Source organism: Sus scrofa, chromosome 15, assembly GCF_054392235.1.
Source record: "Sus scrofa isolate SSC_HxYL_T2T_F1_AM1 chromosome 15, Sscrofa_HxYL_maternal_Yorkshire_Landrace_v2.0, whole genome shotgun sequence".
Classification (NCBI taxonomy): Eukaryota; Metazoa; Chordata; class Mammalia; order Artiodactyla; family Suidae; genus Sus; species Sus scrofa.
This window is the reverse complement of record NC_139397.1, coordinates 114,065,988-114,082,999: the sequence shown is the minus strand read 5'-3', so window position 1 is coordinate 114,082,999 and position 17,012 is coordinate 114,065,988. Positions and strand designations below refer to the sequence as shown.

At 37.6% G+C, this 17,012-nt stretch overlaps 1 protein-coding gene across 12 annotated transcripts in view; it reads right to left on the bottom strand.

The window, feature by feature from the left end:
• The window catches only part of SLC39A10 (solute carrier family 39 member 10), a 140,307-nt gene that overhangs the window by 17,241 nt on the left and 106,054 nt on the right, over positions 1-17,012 (bottom strand). For all 12 annotated transcript variants that reach the window (XM_085000272.1, XM_085000276.1, XM_021075818.2 and 9 more), the window contains 2 exons: positions 5,671-5,840; positions 3,686-3,874 (listed from right to left, as the gene is read on the bottom strand). In XM_085000272.1, the coding sequence (XP_084856398.1) occupies positions 3,686-3,874; positions 5,671-5,840 (359 nt within the window). The remainder of the gene's footprint in view (positions 1-3,685; positions 3,875-5,670; positions 5,841-17,012) is intronic.

The window sequence follows — 17,012 nt, the reverse complement described above, 5'->3', positions numbered from 1 at the left end:
GCAGAGCATTTCCTTGTTGGTTTTGCTTAGGGGCTATGAACCATGCCTAAGATGTTTAAGTCTTCTAAATGCTACATAAGTAAGCTTGTATGGCTAGTTGACTGTGCGGTAGAGTCTCCAAAGATGGCCACCATCAATTCTTCGCTCCCTATAAAAGCATTCTTCTCCATCTGTAAGGAGGTGGAGTCTATTTCTTGCCCTCTGAATTTTAGAGGCCTTTTGACCTGCTTTGACCAACAGAATACAATAGAAGTGATGCCTCGATAGTTCTAGACTAGCACCTTGGGCTATGAAGTAACTCAGTCTAGACTCAGGCCAAGTAGAAGAATACAAAAATGCAGACATTGAGTGAAGCCTTCTTGGACCTTTCAGCCCTGCACCGCCCTGGCCAGCACAGACCAGCTGACTTTGAGTAATTCATTGTAGCTGATGCCAGGCGGAGCAGAAGAACTGCGCTGCTGAATCCTGCCTAAATTCCTGACAGAATTTTTTAAAACTAATAGATTGCTGTTATAAGCTATTAAGTTTTGGATTGTTCTGCATTGTAGCAGTAGTTAACAGAAACTGGGGAAACAGAAAATGTTCGAAAGAAAATAAAATGGAGACATCCTAAAGAGAAGAAAAGAAGCAGTGGTTTTAACATGAGTTAAAGAAGAAAAAAAGGAAGGAGCCAATAACAGTACAAAAGTCAATGAAGGATATATAAGGTAAAACGCCAGCTGGGATTTTAATTGCTTTGGTTCTGATTGTCCATTTTCCTAAAAACTTTGCCAAATCATTACCCTCAACACCCCAACTTGCTGAAACCAGTCAGCATCTGGTTTACTCATGTTTTGAAAGCTTCCTTCCAATAGGTGATTCTACACAGCAGGTCAAATGCTGTTTGAGTATCTCCAATTCCCTTTCTTCTAAAAATGCTATGTACTTTTTCATCCTAAGTTACTTATTGTCCTATTTAACATTAAGGAGATGCACTAATTTATCTGGCCAGACTACTTTTTTTAAATATATCTGAAGCTTTTGTTTTGTTTTGTTTCTGTTTTTGCTTTTTAAGGCTGCACCTGCAGCATGTGGAAGTTACCAGTCTAAGGATCTTATTAAAGCTACAGCTGCTGGCCTGCAGCATAGCCACAGCAACGCAGGATCTCAGCCTCGTTTGTGACCTACACCATAGCTCATGGTACTGTCAGGTCCTTAACCCACTGAGCAAGGCCAGGGATACTAGTTGGGTTTGTTCCCACTGAGCCACAACAGGAACTCTTAAAGAATTCTTAACTGCTACATTTTCATATGCCAAAGGTGTTTCCTTCAGTTTTTTTACTTAACACACCATTTCAAATTTACAAAAAAGCTGCCATGTTTTGGGGACTCCATTCTCCTACATTAGTTTACTTTATAAAAATAAATGTTTTAAAAATAAATGTTTAATACTGCCAGCAAATTCTAGTTCAAATGAGATCAAGACTATATTATTTAAAAAAACATAAATTTGTTTATTTTTAACTATTTCTTGAAGGACTACATTTTATACTTATCTGTAAAGTATACAGTCTCTAATATTTTCCACACATTAGCTTCAATGTTAGTTGGTAACACATTTAAAAAAATTAGGGCTTCCCAGTAATTCCAAAGCTTTATATACTTTGTAATTTATAATTGTGTTCTAAATTAGGTACCCACAGAGATGGACTCTAAATTCTTTATCCAACCAACTTCTTCTGATTCTCTCATTTAGATAATTCTCTTAATCACCTTTTCTTCCACATTCCTTATGCCAAGACACAAGCCCCCTTCACTTCTCCTCTAAATTATCTGGCAATAATCTCCTTCACTGACTCATCTTCCTCCAGCTACCTTACCTTGGCATCCCTCCTACCATCTGCAATTCTTCACCTGTCCACATGACCTTCTACATGGCCTCTCCCAAACCAAATGCTGTTAGATCTCTTTCAGTTTTCTCTAAGTTGATCCTTCTCAGTTCCTTTGACCACTCCTCAAGTAATACTTTACTGAGTATACCATCTTGATCAACCCTCCTTTAGAAGCAATTAAATATCCTGTCCTTACTAAAATATGGCCATTAAAATTAAGCACACCATTTGGAATATTATATGAAAATAGAGAGAATTAGGATTTATTTCCCATGTTTTTAGATAGCAACTGGAAATCATGATGGATGAGTCACAATTTCATAGCTAATTTGTGGTTGGACAAGAACTCGAATCACTCTGGTTCAGTGCTCTGTTATAAATCATATTTTGTCTCAAGGGAATATATACAAAATATATACATTCACAATAATATATCCATAAAAATAGCATTAAAGTTTTACCATAAGATTGGGCTACACCTTATGATGATGACTCCAGCATTCTTGAAGAAAAAGAAATGATTTTTTTTACATACGTAGTTAACTAACTTTTTCTTATGGAAAGCTTTCTAAAAATGTTCTCTAGATTTACTTAAACAGCATATACTGAAGACAATTAGTATCACAAACATGTTAGTGAGATGTATTCAAAGTAGAGCTCTAAAGATAGATATGAACTAATGTGAACAGGAAAGAATGTAAATCATAGCAAATAGTAGTATCCCTGAACTTAATTTTCTTGGGAGAAAAATTCTTGTAGATATTTGTCTTATTCTAATAAATGTGACGTGAAAATACAGACTTGATGACAAGTAGGGCATTTAATCAATGGTCCAAGTATCATCGTAGTGTTTGTCAATCTTGAGATGAATCACCATTTTCTTCATTTCACTATATTTTTTTTCCTACAAAACCCCCTGAATCTAAATTCTTCTTACCTCTATTACTTCTACCACTGGCAAGGCATTTTTGGTAAAGAAATGTGTTGTGTGAAAACATTTTCATTAAAAATGTGATAATGAGGAGTTCCCATCGTGGCGCAGTGGTTAACGAATCCAACTAGGAACCATGAGGTTGCGAGTTCGGTCCCTGCCCTTGCTCAGTGGGTTAACGATCCGGCGTTGCCATGAGCTGTGGTGTAGGTTGCAGAGGCGGCTCGGATCCCGAGTTGCTGTGGCTCCGGCGTAGGCTGGCAGCTACTGCTCCGATTGGACCCCTAGCCTGGGAACCTCCATATGCTGCAGGAGCGGCCCAAAGAAATAGCAAAAAGACAAAAAAAAAAAATATATATATATATATACATATATATATATGATAATGAAAGCCACTTATACTAGGAAATACCACTTATGAATACTGATGAGACTTGCTTCTATTTATATATTTTTATAATAAGCATAAAATAGCCAATAGCTTTTTCTAGGCTATTTAACTCAATTAGATGAGAAGCAACCAAAATTAACTGAAACTGAGGCTCTTTTATCTTGATAATAAATACCAAAACAAATGTAATGACAAAAAAAAATGGCAAAGATCAAAGTTGGTTTTCCTCTGAAGATGATCTATTAAAAAATAGAGATTTAGGAGTTCTCTTGTGGCACCAGCAGGTTAAGGATGTGGCACTGTCATTGCAACAGCTCATGTCACTACTGCTGTGGTGCAGGTTTGATCCCTGGCTCAGGAACTTTCACAGGCAAGGCCCCCAAAAAAGATTTCATATATACCAACACCATAATTAAGAAAAAAACAAAAAGCCAGAAAACAATGGTTTATGAGTTTCATACCTCTGAAAATAAACAATTAAAAAATACTTACTCTTTGCTGTTTGTAGTGCTTAAACATTCTAATGCAATGTTCGATGATAAATAACAAATAAATGCCTCCTAGAGCAATAAGTCCTTTCAACACAGCATCATATTCTTCTAGAAACTTCTTAGATTCATGTCCATGAGAATGTCCATGCCCATGTGCATGTTGATGACTATGATCATGTCCACCCTGAGACTATTAATAAGAATAAAAGAAGATTCTAAATGAGTAATTAAAATGCTATTTTGAGAATATAATCTCCAGAAAAAAAAAATCTCCCTAATATTATCTCACTTATATTATAAGTATTCTTTCCTTTAATTTTGTTATACTCAGTGGCCTAGAAAGTACTACATTTCAAGGTAATTCTAAAACAATGACCAAAAAACTCATATGCCTATTGCGGTTAAGAAACATTGTATAGTGAGAGAATCAAGCCAGCAGTAAGATAAGAGGAAATGATGGGTCTGTTGCAAAATGAAGTGAACATGACCCAAATAAATGCTTAATATTTAATAAAATTAAAACAAATTAATTCACCAGCAGGTCATCATGATTCCCTGTAATCTAAACTTTTTAAGCTGATTTTATTTTTATACTATTAAGTGATGAAATGTTATCTCTGCAAATATTATTGAGCACGAGAAAAAGTATATCTTAAACATGTGTTTAATTTTCTACATTTTAAATCTTCGCAAAAATAAATATGTATGGAAACAGGATTCTTTTAAAATTATGAAATGCATAAGTTCTATAATAATAATAATTAACATTATATTAGTATTAATCTTTGAGCATGTAAAAGAGAACTAGTCTTCAGTATTTTCCTTCCTTGTAAAATTTATTTGTATTCTTTTTCTGTTTGCTAGTTGTCAACAGAAAGAAGTTTCTAAGCCTCTCAAACAAGATGAGACCATCATAAAAGTTAATAGCTTCATTTAATTAATATTTCTTAAGATAAAAAATAAGTTGTTCTCACGTCAACTGTTCTTATTAGGCCCAGTTCTGAAGTAAGACTGTTGCTATGCCTGATGGCTGGTAGAAAGAGCAGGTAAGGCATAGAAATAAAAGGGGAAATAATATATAATAAATCAACTTAACAAAAAAATGCATATTCACAGTATTAACATCATTTATTTTAAGGCAATGCCTTACACTATTCTAGATACTAAATCTGGAATTCTCAACCAGGAATGCAGAAGGAGAAAAGAGGTATACACAACACACAGACACAATTCTGCCTCCTAAATACTCCCAAAGAGAGATGATGACAACATTAAAAAAATATATTTAGACCTGTAATTTTACAGTTGGAAAAGAAAAAAGCCCCACTGTTTTTACAATGTGAGGTAAAAACAGTAATACTGGTTCAAACACTTAATTGGTGAAAATTTTTTAAAGGTTGATAAGCTAGGTACTAGGAGTGTGGACTTATGATCATATCATTACAAGGGTTTTCAAATGGAAGAAAACAAGCGGTACACCAGGTAAAAAGATAAACCCCTATAGTTAACTGAGTATGTCCACCTATTCCTGTTCAAATAAAGATGCCTATGGAGCACTGGCTATGTACACAATCATTATAAAAGCCCTTATATATTTTTCTAATTGTTTTCTTGACATACCATAAAGATAATGAAAAATCAATCACTGATGTCTAAGTATTCACTTTTAGATAGAATACTTTTTAAATTTCAACTTTACTGGGGTATAACTGACATGAAATTGTAAGAAAGTTAAAGTGTACACTGTGATGATTTTATATGTATACATGGTGATAGGAAGATAAAACTGACACTGCCAGTTTTTGTTGCTACTTGAAAATCTAATGATTCAATTTATTTCAAAAATAGTGCTTAATTTAAAACTATACAATTGCAAAAAATATCTCTTATAAGTAAATAGAAGATTAGTATGCTACAGTTTGCTAATGAAGGACCCTTTTAGCTTAAATATTTTCACTTTTTTTAAAGATTTAAAAGGTTTCTTACATGGGGCAGTAGATGAAGAAGGGCATCTCCACTCATTGTTCCTACAGCTAGTGCAACAAGGAATGTGAGAAGGAATTTGAAGCATCCTTGGTTAATGATGGGAACCAAGATCACGCCTAGCAAGGAAAGCAGGCTAATAACAGTGATAGAAATGATACCACAAATCCACGCTGTAGGAAGGAAAGAAAGATTCAACATTAGTATGACAATATAAACCAAAAGCTCCAAAAAAAGAACATAACATAAATGAGTCTTGGAAGACTGATTATCTTAGAATATGATTTTTAAGAAGCTTTATATTTTGGCACTGCTGTGTTTAAAAAACAAAACAAAAACCAAATAAACACATAACCAACTTGAATACTTAAAAAAAAATTAAGAAACTTATACCAGTTGTAAATATTATCTTCAGTGGCCCATCTTTTTAGAAACAGGGACTTAAAATGACTTAAGGGTGTGATTCACTTATGCCACCCAGACTTAAGTAAAAATTTTCCAATATCTAAAGACAGAGCCACAGCAATAAAACTCTATTTAGAGAATATAATTATAAAACTCGCCTGTGAGCATTAAAGGACACCAAATATCTAATGCAGCTTTATCTATGGAAATCTTTCAAAGTTTAAGAAGCTTAACTTACGGGCCCCAAAGAGAAATATACTCAGATAAGACATAAAACAGCCTTATTACTGACAGCTTTATTATTTTCATTTCTTATTTTACAAATGATAATTCAATCCTATTTCCCCTGGTATCATCTTTCTTTCATAACCACTTCCAAACTCCCTTTCCTACAATTTAGCTTTCTATACAATTTACTACTTTTTAAAAATTTTCACTATATAATTTTAACTGGATCAAAGGAGAAAAGTTTTTATAATACAATCTGTGAGAAACAGGTATAATTCTGTACACATTTATCTAGGCTATTCATATCAGAAATATATGCCAGTGGTTCAAAAGATGAGGAATTTTCACTTAAAATGAGAGATTACTTTCCATTAAAGACCTAAAACAAACAGAAATGTTTTAAGTTTAAAATTTCTACTTAATAGAAATTCTACTTAATAGAATCTACAGAAAATTCACTGAAGAGTGATAACTGTAAAGTTTAATCTAAAATGCTAGTTTTATTTTTAAATTTTTTTATGGCCAAAACCACAGCATTTTTTTTTAATGGTTGCACCCAAGGCATATGGAAGTTGCCAAACTAGGGAATGAATCTGAGGTGCAGCTGCAACCTATGCTGCAGCTACAGTAATGCTGGATCCTTTAACCCACTGTGCTGGGTGGGGAATCAAAACTGTTTCCGTAGCAACCTGAGCCAATATAGATGGATTCTTAACCCACTGTCCCACAGCAGGAACTCCTAAAATGCTAATTTTCTAATCAAATCTAACAAGACTATACATCTGCTGAAAGACTGTATCAAGTCTTGTGATAAGTGAATAAAGTTAAAATTCATTTCTTCATCAAGATAACTGAAAATTTTCAAAGACAAAGAGAACTAAGGATAGATAAAAAAAATGAAATTTTAATGATGCACTAAAGGCTAAACCTGATCAATAAAACTATGTTTATTCAGTGGACATTTTAGTCACATTATCCAATAACATTAACACAATAACCAACTCTCATTAGCTAAATTAACTCCAAATAAAATAGGTCATCTATTCTATGTCAAACAGATAATTACTATGATATAAACACTGGGAATCTAAAAGACAAAAAAAAAAAAAGACTGAAACACACAGCCAGAGACTGAACACAGTAGCTTCAATGCTTTTCAAGGATTTGGGGGGCAATAAGGAATAAGAACTCAATTCCCAAAGAACCAAGGTCACAGAAGGATTCATTATCAAAGCAACATCCTGGTTAGTGGACTCAAATAATAAGAGACTCCTCTACTAAGATTGGGACTGCAAGGCACAAGGAAATGAGGTCAAAAACTCTGCTGCATAAAGCAAAAAGTAAAGTCAAAGTTTAAAGGTTCACTTAATAATGATGACCAAGTTACTTCATTTGTTTGTCCCCCACATACAGACTAGAACAACAGAACAATAAAATCAGTGAATGGGAAAGCCTGAGGGAATAGGTTGGAGCATAGTGGCCACAGGTATATATAAAGTCAGGTAGCCAATAAAGCCACTGGCCAACTAAACCAAAAAAGGTTTGTCAAAATACTGCAGCTGGAGTTCTGGTCATGGATCAGCAGAAATGAATCTGACTAGCATCCATGAGGACACAGGTTTGATCTCCGGCCTCACTCAGTGGGTTAAGACTCCAACATTGCCATGATCTGTGGTGTAGGTGCAGCTCAGATCTGGTATTGCTGTGGCTGGCGGCTACAGCTCTGATTAGACCCCTAGCCTGGGAACCTCCATATGCTGCAGGAGTGGCCCTAGAAAAGGCAAAAAGACAAAAAAAATAAAAAAAAAAAACAAACCCTTATAGGAAGATCTGGGATCAAGATGGTGGAAGAATGGGATGTGAAGCTCACCTTCTCCCACAAACACATCCAAAAACAAAAACCAAAAAACCCTCTACATGTAGAATGATACTCATAGAACATCACTGAATGCTGCCAAAAGACCTCAGACTTCCAAATAGGGCAAGAAAACCTCCACATAACTGGGTAGAACAAAAGGAGGGAAAAAAGAGAGAAAGAGAGAGAGAGAGAGAGAGAGTTGGGGGGGGGGGGGAATCAGGACAGTACTAGCACTCCTATGAGGGAGCTGTGAAAGAAGAAAGGAATCTGCACAATAGGAGGCCACCCAACAGGTGCAGAGATCAGCTGGACTGAGGGAAGCCTCAAAGCCTTGGAGAAAAGCACAGCAGCCTGTCTGAAGAAGGCAAAGCAGAGAGAGAGCTGGACAGATGGTAGGATCCACTGTCCAGCACATCACAGCCTGAGACACTCAGGCAGGGGCTGGGTGCTGTAGCTTGGGCTTCAGAGGTCAGTCTTGGAGAAAGGACTAGGGTTGGCTGTGTGGAAATAGCCTGTGGGGGCTGGGAAGTGGTCCACACAGCCTGGACCACTGGAATGCTGGAGGAGGCCTGGGCCTGCCAAAGAAGCAAGGTGCCATTGTTGGAGAGTGAGAGAGAGCAGTCAGGGCTGCCTTAGGAATTTCTTTCTCTGCTCACTTGGCTCTCAGGCAGCAAGGCACCCCTTGCCCAGGCTACAGGAGCAGATGCAAACAACTGCAGCCCTCTTGGACTCCACAGGTGGGCAGAGACTGCCACCATTAAAAGTGCTAGGCCAGGCACTGCCTGCCACCCCAGTCACCCTGGGGGGTCATTGCCACAGAGGGCCCTGCAACCTAGCACTGCCCACTGCCCTCAGCTCCCTAGGAATGCACACACCCTGCTGCTGCTGCTACTGCTACTACTGCTGCTGCTGCTGCTGCTGCTGCTGCTGCTGCTACTGGCAAGGGCCCCCAGGCACTGCCCTCATCTCTCTGCGGGCTGCAGCCACTGCCAAAGGCCCAGCAACCAGGCACTGGCTGCAGGTACTGTCAATTGCCACCATCTCCCTGGAAGCACATGCTGGCCATGCACCTGCCCAATCCATATTAACAGCGTAATGGCCTGCACAGACTGAGGAAAGAGATAGCGAGCATCCAAACCAAAAGCAGGCCTTATGCCAAAACAGTAACCAAAATAAGATAAACAGGGGCACTCCAGCATACAAATAGCCCTCCAAGAATACAGTAGATAACTGTTTTCCCTAAACTCAGAATAAGAAAAATATAAGCAAAATGAAAAAGCACAGGAACCATTTCTAGTTAAAAGAACAGAATTCCCCTGAAAGAACAAACAGGGAAACAGATCTCTACAGTCTAATAGGAACTGAGTTCAAAAGAGAGTTAATGAAAATACTAAAAAATTTAAGAATGGCTATTGACAGTAATGCAGATTACTTTAAAAAGGAACTAGAAACTAACAGTAAAGAGGTCAAGAGGAGGAGGCAAAAAATTAGAAAATTTGTTTGCCAAGACAAAAGCTGACCTAAAGGCACTGAATAGCAGAATGAATACTGCAAAGAAACGAATAAGTCACATAGAAGACAGAATAATGAAAACCAGCAAATCAAGAAAGCAGACAGAAAGCCAAATGAAAAAAAAAAAAAAATGAAAGCAATATAAAGGATCTATAGGATAATATACAGCATGCCAATCTACACATAATAGGGATCCCAGAAGGAGAAGAAAAAGGCAGATTTAAATTTATTTGCAGCGGAGTTCCTGTCGTGACACAGTGGAAACAAATTCGACTAGGAACCATGAGGTTGTGGGTTTGATCTGTGGCCCCGCTCAGCAGGTTAATGATCTGGTATTTTCATTAGCTATGGTGTAGGTCACAGACGTGGCTCAGATCCTGCACTGCTGTAGTGTAGGCCAGCAGCTGTAGCTCCAACTGGACCCCTAGCCTGGGAACTTCCATATGCCATGGGTGCAGCCCTAAAAAGCAAAATAAATAAATAAATAAATATTAAAAAGTGTTGCAATTCTCACTTAAAATAAATTTATTTGCAGGAATTATGGATGAAACTTAAATCTAAAAAAGGAAAGATATATCTACATACAGGAAATGCAGAGGGTTTCCAACAAGATGAAACCAAGCATACCTACACCAAGACATATTAAAATAAAAATGGCAAAACTTAAAAATAAGGAGAGGATTCTAAAAGCAGACAAACAAAGAGTTAGTTATAAATGGACCCCCATAAGGCGATCAGCTGATTTGTCTACAAAAAAGTAACAGGCCAGAAGAGGGTGGCAAGATATATTCAAAGTTCTGAAAGGGAAAAATTTGCAAGCTAGAATACTCTACCCCATCAAGATTATCATTTAAAAGAGAAAAGAGAAATAAAGAATTTCACAGACAAGCAAAAACTAAAACAATACATCAATACTAAACCTATCCTAAAAGAAATATTGAAAGGTCACCTCTAAATAAGAAAGAAGTAAGAAGATATAGGATAGAGGAAATGACAACTGTATACTGGATCAAAAAGAGGGGGGAACATATTGTGAAATCAAAGATAAACACAATGAAGAGCAGAAGGACAAACATGAAGATGTAAAAAAGGGCATCAAAGTCATAAAATGTGGGAAAGGAAAGTAAGAAAATCCAGACGCTTTTTGTTTGTTTGTTTGTCTTTTTGCCATTTCTTGGGCCGCTCCCGCGGCATATGGAGGCTCCCAGGCTAGGGGTCGAATCAGAGCTATACTGCCAGCCTGCGTCAGAGCCATGGCAACACGGGATCCGAGCCACGTCTGCGACCTACACCACAGCTCATGGCAACACTGGATCGTTAACCCAATGAGCAAGGCCAGGGATCGAACCCACAACCTCATGGTTCCTAGTTGGATTCGTTAACCACTGTGCCACGACAGGAACACCCAGATGCTTTTTTTAGAAAGTGTTTGAGCCTATATATAAAGCAAGCAGATACAGGAAAGGATTAGCACACTTGAAAAACAGGGCAACCACAAATCAAAAACAAACAATAGATTCACACAAAAGAAGAGGACACAAGCATAAAATAAAAGGTGATCACTCAACCAAAAAAAAAAAAAAAAAGAAAGGAAAAAGGAGAAACAGAATCAACTGGAGGAGTTCCTGTCATGACTCAGAAGTAACAAACCCAACTAGTATCCATGAGGACGCAATTTCAATCCCTGGCCTTGCTAAGTGGGTTAAGATCTGGCAATGCTATGAGCTATGGCATAAGTCACAGACTTGGCTCAGATCCCACACTGCTGTGGCTGTGGTATAGGTCAGCAGCTACAGCTCCAATTTGACCCCTAGTCTGGGAACTTCCATATGCCATGGTTGCAGCACTAAAAAAAGCCAAAAAGAATCAACTGGAAAACAAGTTTTAAAATGAGAATAAATACATATTTATCAATAATTGCCTTAAATGTCAATGGACTGAATGATATAATAAAAAGACATGGATTGTCAGAATGGATTTAAAAAAAAAAAAACAAAAAAACAAGAGCCTACAATATGCTGCCTACAAAAGACTCACCTTAGGGCAAAGGACACATATAAACTCAAAGTAAGAGTATGAAAAAATACATTTCATGCAAATGGAAGTGAAAGGAAATCCAGAGTTGCTGATACTCATGACAGACAAAAACAAAGGCCACACAGAAAGATAAAGAAGAATACTCTTTAATGATCAAGGGATCAATTTAAGAAGCGAAAATTACACTCATCAACATATACATATCTAATACAGGAGCACCTAAATACATAAAACAAATCCAAGCAGACGTAAAAGGAGAAACTGATGGAAATACAATAATAGTAAGAGACTTTCACAGCCCACTCATATCAAGGGACAGATCTCCTAGACAAAAAATCAATAATGCAAGAGATCCTAAATGACACAATAGAACAGTTAGACTTAATTGATATTTTCATGACATTACACCCCCAAAATCCAGAATATACATACTTTTTAAGTGCACATAGAACATTCTCTAGGACTGACCACATACTAGGCCACAAAACTAACCTCAACAAATTTTAGAAATTATTTCAAGCATCTTCTCTGACTACAATGGCATGAAATTAGAAATAAAAACGCAGAGTTCCCGTCGTGGCGCAGTGGTTAACGAATCCAACTAGGAACCATGAGGTTGTGGGTTCGATCCCTGCCCTTGCTCAGTGGGTTAACGATCCGGCGTTGCCGTGAGCTGTGGTGTAGGTTGCAGACGTGGCTCGGATCCTGAGTTGTTGTGGCTCTGGCATAGGCTGGCAGCTACAGCTCCAATTAGACCCCTAGCCTGGGAACCTCCATATGCCACGGGAGCGGCCCAAGAAATGGCAAAAAGACAAAAAAAAAAAAAAAACGCAGGGGGGAGTTCCTGTCATGGCTCAGTGGTTAATGAGTCCAACTAGGAACCATGAGGTTGTGAGTTCGATCCCTGGCCTTGCTCAGAGGGTTAAAGATCCGGCATTGCCGTGAGCTGTGGTGTAGGTTGCAGACACGGCTCGGATCCCACACTGCTGTGGCTCTGGTGTAGGCCAGAGGCTACAGCTCCGATTCAACCCCTAGCCTAGGAATCTCCATATGCCAGAAGTGGCCCTAGAAATGGCAAAAAGACCAAAAAAAAACGCAGGGGGGAAAATGAGAAAAAAATGACTACATGCAGAGTAAAAAACCAGTGCTCCAATAAGAAAATCAAAAAGGAAATTAAAGATTACCTTGAGACAAAAGAAAATGAAAACACAACCATACAAAATCTAAAGGATGCCAGAAAAGCAGTTCTTATAGGGAATTTCATAGCAATACAGGTCTTCCACAAAAAAGAAAAATCTCAAGTCAACAACAAAACATAACACCTCAAAGAATCAGAAAGAGAAGAAAAAAAAAACCTAAAGTAAGCAGAAGAAGGAAAAAACAAAGATTAGAGAGAAAAATCAATAAAATGGAGATTCAAAACACATAGAAAAAAATCTTTGAAAGTGTAAACAAAATTGACAAACCTCTGGCCAGACTCACCAAGAAAAAGAGAGAGAATCCAAATAAACAAAATAAGAATGAAAAAGGAGAAATCTCAATGGATACTGCAGAAATACACAAAACTGTAAGAGAATACTATGAACAATTACATGCCAACAAATTTGACAATGTAGAAGAGATGGACAACCTTCTAGAGGCATACAGCCCACCAAAACTGTATCAAAAGGAAATAGATCATTTAAACAGACCCATCGCTAGAAATAAAATTGACTATGTAATAAAAATACCCCCTACAAACAAAAGTCCAAGACCGGATGGCTTCACAGGGGAATTCTACCAAACATACAAAGAACTCATACCCATCTTTCTTAAACTTTTCCAAAAGGCTGAAGAAGAAGGAATGCTCCCAAACACATTCTATGAAGCCACCACCAACCTAACACCAAAACCAAAGACATGACAGAAAAAGATTACAGGCCAATATCTTATCAATATAGACGCAAAAATTCTCAACAAAATTTTAGCTAACTAAATCCAACCACATATTAAAAAAGACCATACATCACAACCAAATGGGATTCATTCACAAAGATGGTTCAACATAGGCAAATCAATGTCATATACCACATTAACAAAAGAAAAGTCAAAAACCACATGATCATCTCAATAGAAGCAAAAAAGTATCTGACAAAGTTCAACATCCATTCATGATAAAAATTCTTACCAAAGTGCATATAGCAGGAACATATCTCAACATTGATAAAAGCTATTTATGACAATCCCACAGCCAATATGTTATTACTCAACGGAGAAAAGCTACAAGCCTTCCAGCTAAAATCTGAAACAAGACAAAACTGCCTACTCTCACCACTTTTATTCAATATAGTATTGGAAGTCCTAGCCACATCAATCAAAGGGAAAAAAAGAAATAAAAGGTATCCAAATTGGAAGAAAGTAAAATTGTTACTCTATGTAGATAATATGATACTATATATAGAAAACCCAAAGGACTCCACAAAAAAACTACTAGATCTGATTAAAAAATTCAGATGAGGAGTTCCCGTTATGGCACAGTGGTTAACGAATCCGACTAGGAACCATGAGGTTGCAGGTTTGGTCCCTGCCCTCGCTCAGTGGGTTGACAATCCGGCGTTGCTGTGAGCTGTGGTGCAGGTTGCAGACGCGGCTCGGATCCCGCGTTGCTGTGGCTCTGGTGTAGTCTGGTGGCTACGGCTCAGATTAGACCCCTAGCCTGGGAATCTCCATATGCCTTGGGAGCAGCCCAAGAAATAGCAAAAAAAAGACCAAAAAAAAAAAAAAAATTCAGATGAGTTGCAAGACACAGATTAACATTCAGAAATTGGTTGCATTTCTACATACTAACAATACTAGAAAAGGAATATTAAAAAAACAATACCTTTCAAAATCACCTACATATCCACAGAAAACAAACCCTAGGAATAAACCTGACCATGGAGGTAAAAGACTTATATGCTGAGAATGATAAAACATTAATAAAAGAAATTAAAGTGTATTCAAAGAAATGGAAAGATATCCCATGCTCTTGGACTGGAAGAATTAGTATGTTAAAATGGCCATACTACCCAAAGCAAACTATAGATTTAATGTGAGCCTATGTCAAAATACCCATGACATTTTTCACAGAACAAGAATAAATAATTCAAAAACTCATATGGAGCATGAAAGAGCCAGAATTACAAAAGTAATCCTCAGGAAAAAAATAAGACTGGAGGAAACCACTAAAAAAAAAAAAAAAAAAAAGACAACCTACAGAATGGGAGAATATATTACAAATGATGCAACCAACAAGGGCTACAAAGTATACAAACAATTCATACAGCTCAACAACAACAACAACAACAAAAAAGTCCAATCAAAAAATAGGCAGAAGATGGAGCTCCTGCTATGGCTCAGTGGAAATGAATCTAACTAGTAACCATGAGGGCAAGGTTCAATCCCTGGCCTTGCTCAGTGGGTTAAGGATCCAGCATTGCTGTGAGCTGTGGTGTAGGTCACAGAGGTGGCTCAGATCTGGTGTGGCTGTGGCGTAGGCCACAGCTCTGATTCAACCCCTAGCTTGGATACCTCCATATGCCATGGATGTGGCCCTAAAAAGACATAAAAATAAAATAAAATCAGAAACTTTCAAAAAACGGGGGGAGGGGGGGTAGAAGACCTAAATAGACATTCTTCAAAGACATATGAATGGCCAGTAGGCACATGAAAAGATGCTCAACACTGCTAATTATTACAGAAATGCAAATCAAAACTACAATAAGGTACTACCTCACACTGGTCAGAATGGCCATAAGTCTACAAATAACAAATGCTGGAGAGGGTGTAGAGAACAGGGAACCCTTCTATATTGTTGGAGGGAATGTAATTTGGCACAACCACTGTGTAAAATAGTATGGAGGTTCCTCAAAAAACTAAAAACAGAACTACCATATGATCCAGCAATCCTACTCCTGGGCATCTAGAGAAAGCCATAATTCAAAAAGGTACATGCACCCCAATGTTCACTGCACACTGTTTTGACAGTCAAGACGTGAAAGCAACCTAAAAACCCAGCTACAGAAGAATGGACAAAGAAGTTGTGGTACATATAAGCAATGGAATACTACTCAGCCATAAAAAAGAATGAAACAATGCCATCTGCAGCAACATGGATGGATGTAGAGATTATCACATTAAGTGAAGTTAGTGAAAAACAATCATATGATATCACTTATATGTGGATTCTAAAAATAAAAGGATACAAATGAACTTATTTGAAGAACTTTGAAAACTGACTTATGGTCACTAAGAGGGACAGGTAGCAGGGAGGGATGGTCTAGTGGTTTTGGATTGGTATATGCACATTATGGTACATAGAAAGACTGACCAACAGAGACCTGCTGTATAGCAGAGGGAACTCTACCCAATAGTCTGTGATAATCTATATGGGGAAAGAATCTGAAAAAGAATGGGTGTGTGTACATGTATAACTGAATCATTTGGTTGTACAACAAAAATTATCACAACATTGTAAGTCAACTATATATCAATGAAACTTTAAAAAAAATGAAAAAATAAAGAAAAAAAAAAGAACTACCCTCACTTCTGGGTATATCTAGACAAAACTATAATTCAAAAAGATACATGTACCCCAATGTTCACTGTAGCACTATTTACAATAGCCAAGACATAGAAACAATCTAAATGTCCATCAACAGGTGAATGGATTAAGAAGACGTACATACAGACAATGGAACACGACTCAGCCATTAAAAAGAATGAAATAGAAATTCCCATCATGGCTCAGCAAAAACAAATCCAACTGCGATCCACAAAGATGTGTGTTCAATCCCTGGCCTCACTCAGTGGGTTAAGGATCCAGTGTTGCTGTGAGCTGTGATGCAGGTCGCAGACTTAGCTCGGATACCGTGTTGCTGTGACTGTGGTATAGGCCGGCAGCTACAGCTCTGATTTGACCCCTAGCCTGGGAACTTCCATATGCCAAGGGTGCAGCCCTAAAAAGTAAACTTGTGGCTCAGTGGTAATGAACCTGACTAGTATCCATGAGGATGCAGGTTTGATCGCTCAGTGGGTTAAGGATCTGGCTTTGCTGTGAGGTGTAGTTTAGGTTGCTGACATGGTTCAAATCCTGCATTGCTGTGGTGTAGGCCAGTGGCTATAGCTCCAATTCGACCCCTAGCCTTGGAACTTCCACATGCCACACCTGCAGCCCTAGAAAGACCAGAAAAAAAAAAAAAAAAAAAAAAAAAAAAGAATGAAATAATGCCATGTACAGCAACATGGATGCAACTAGAGACTCTCATACTAGGTGAAATAAGTCAGA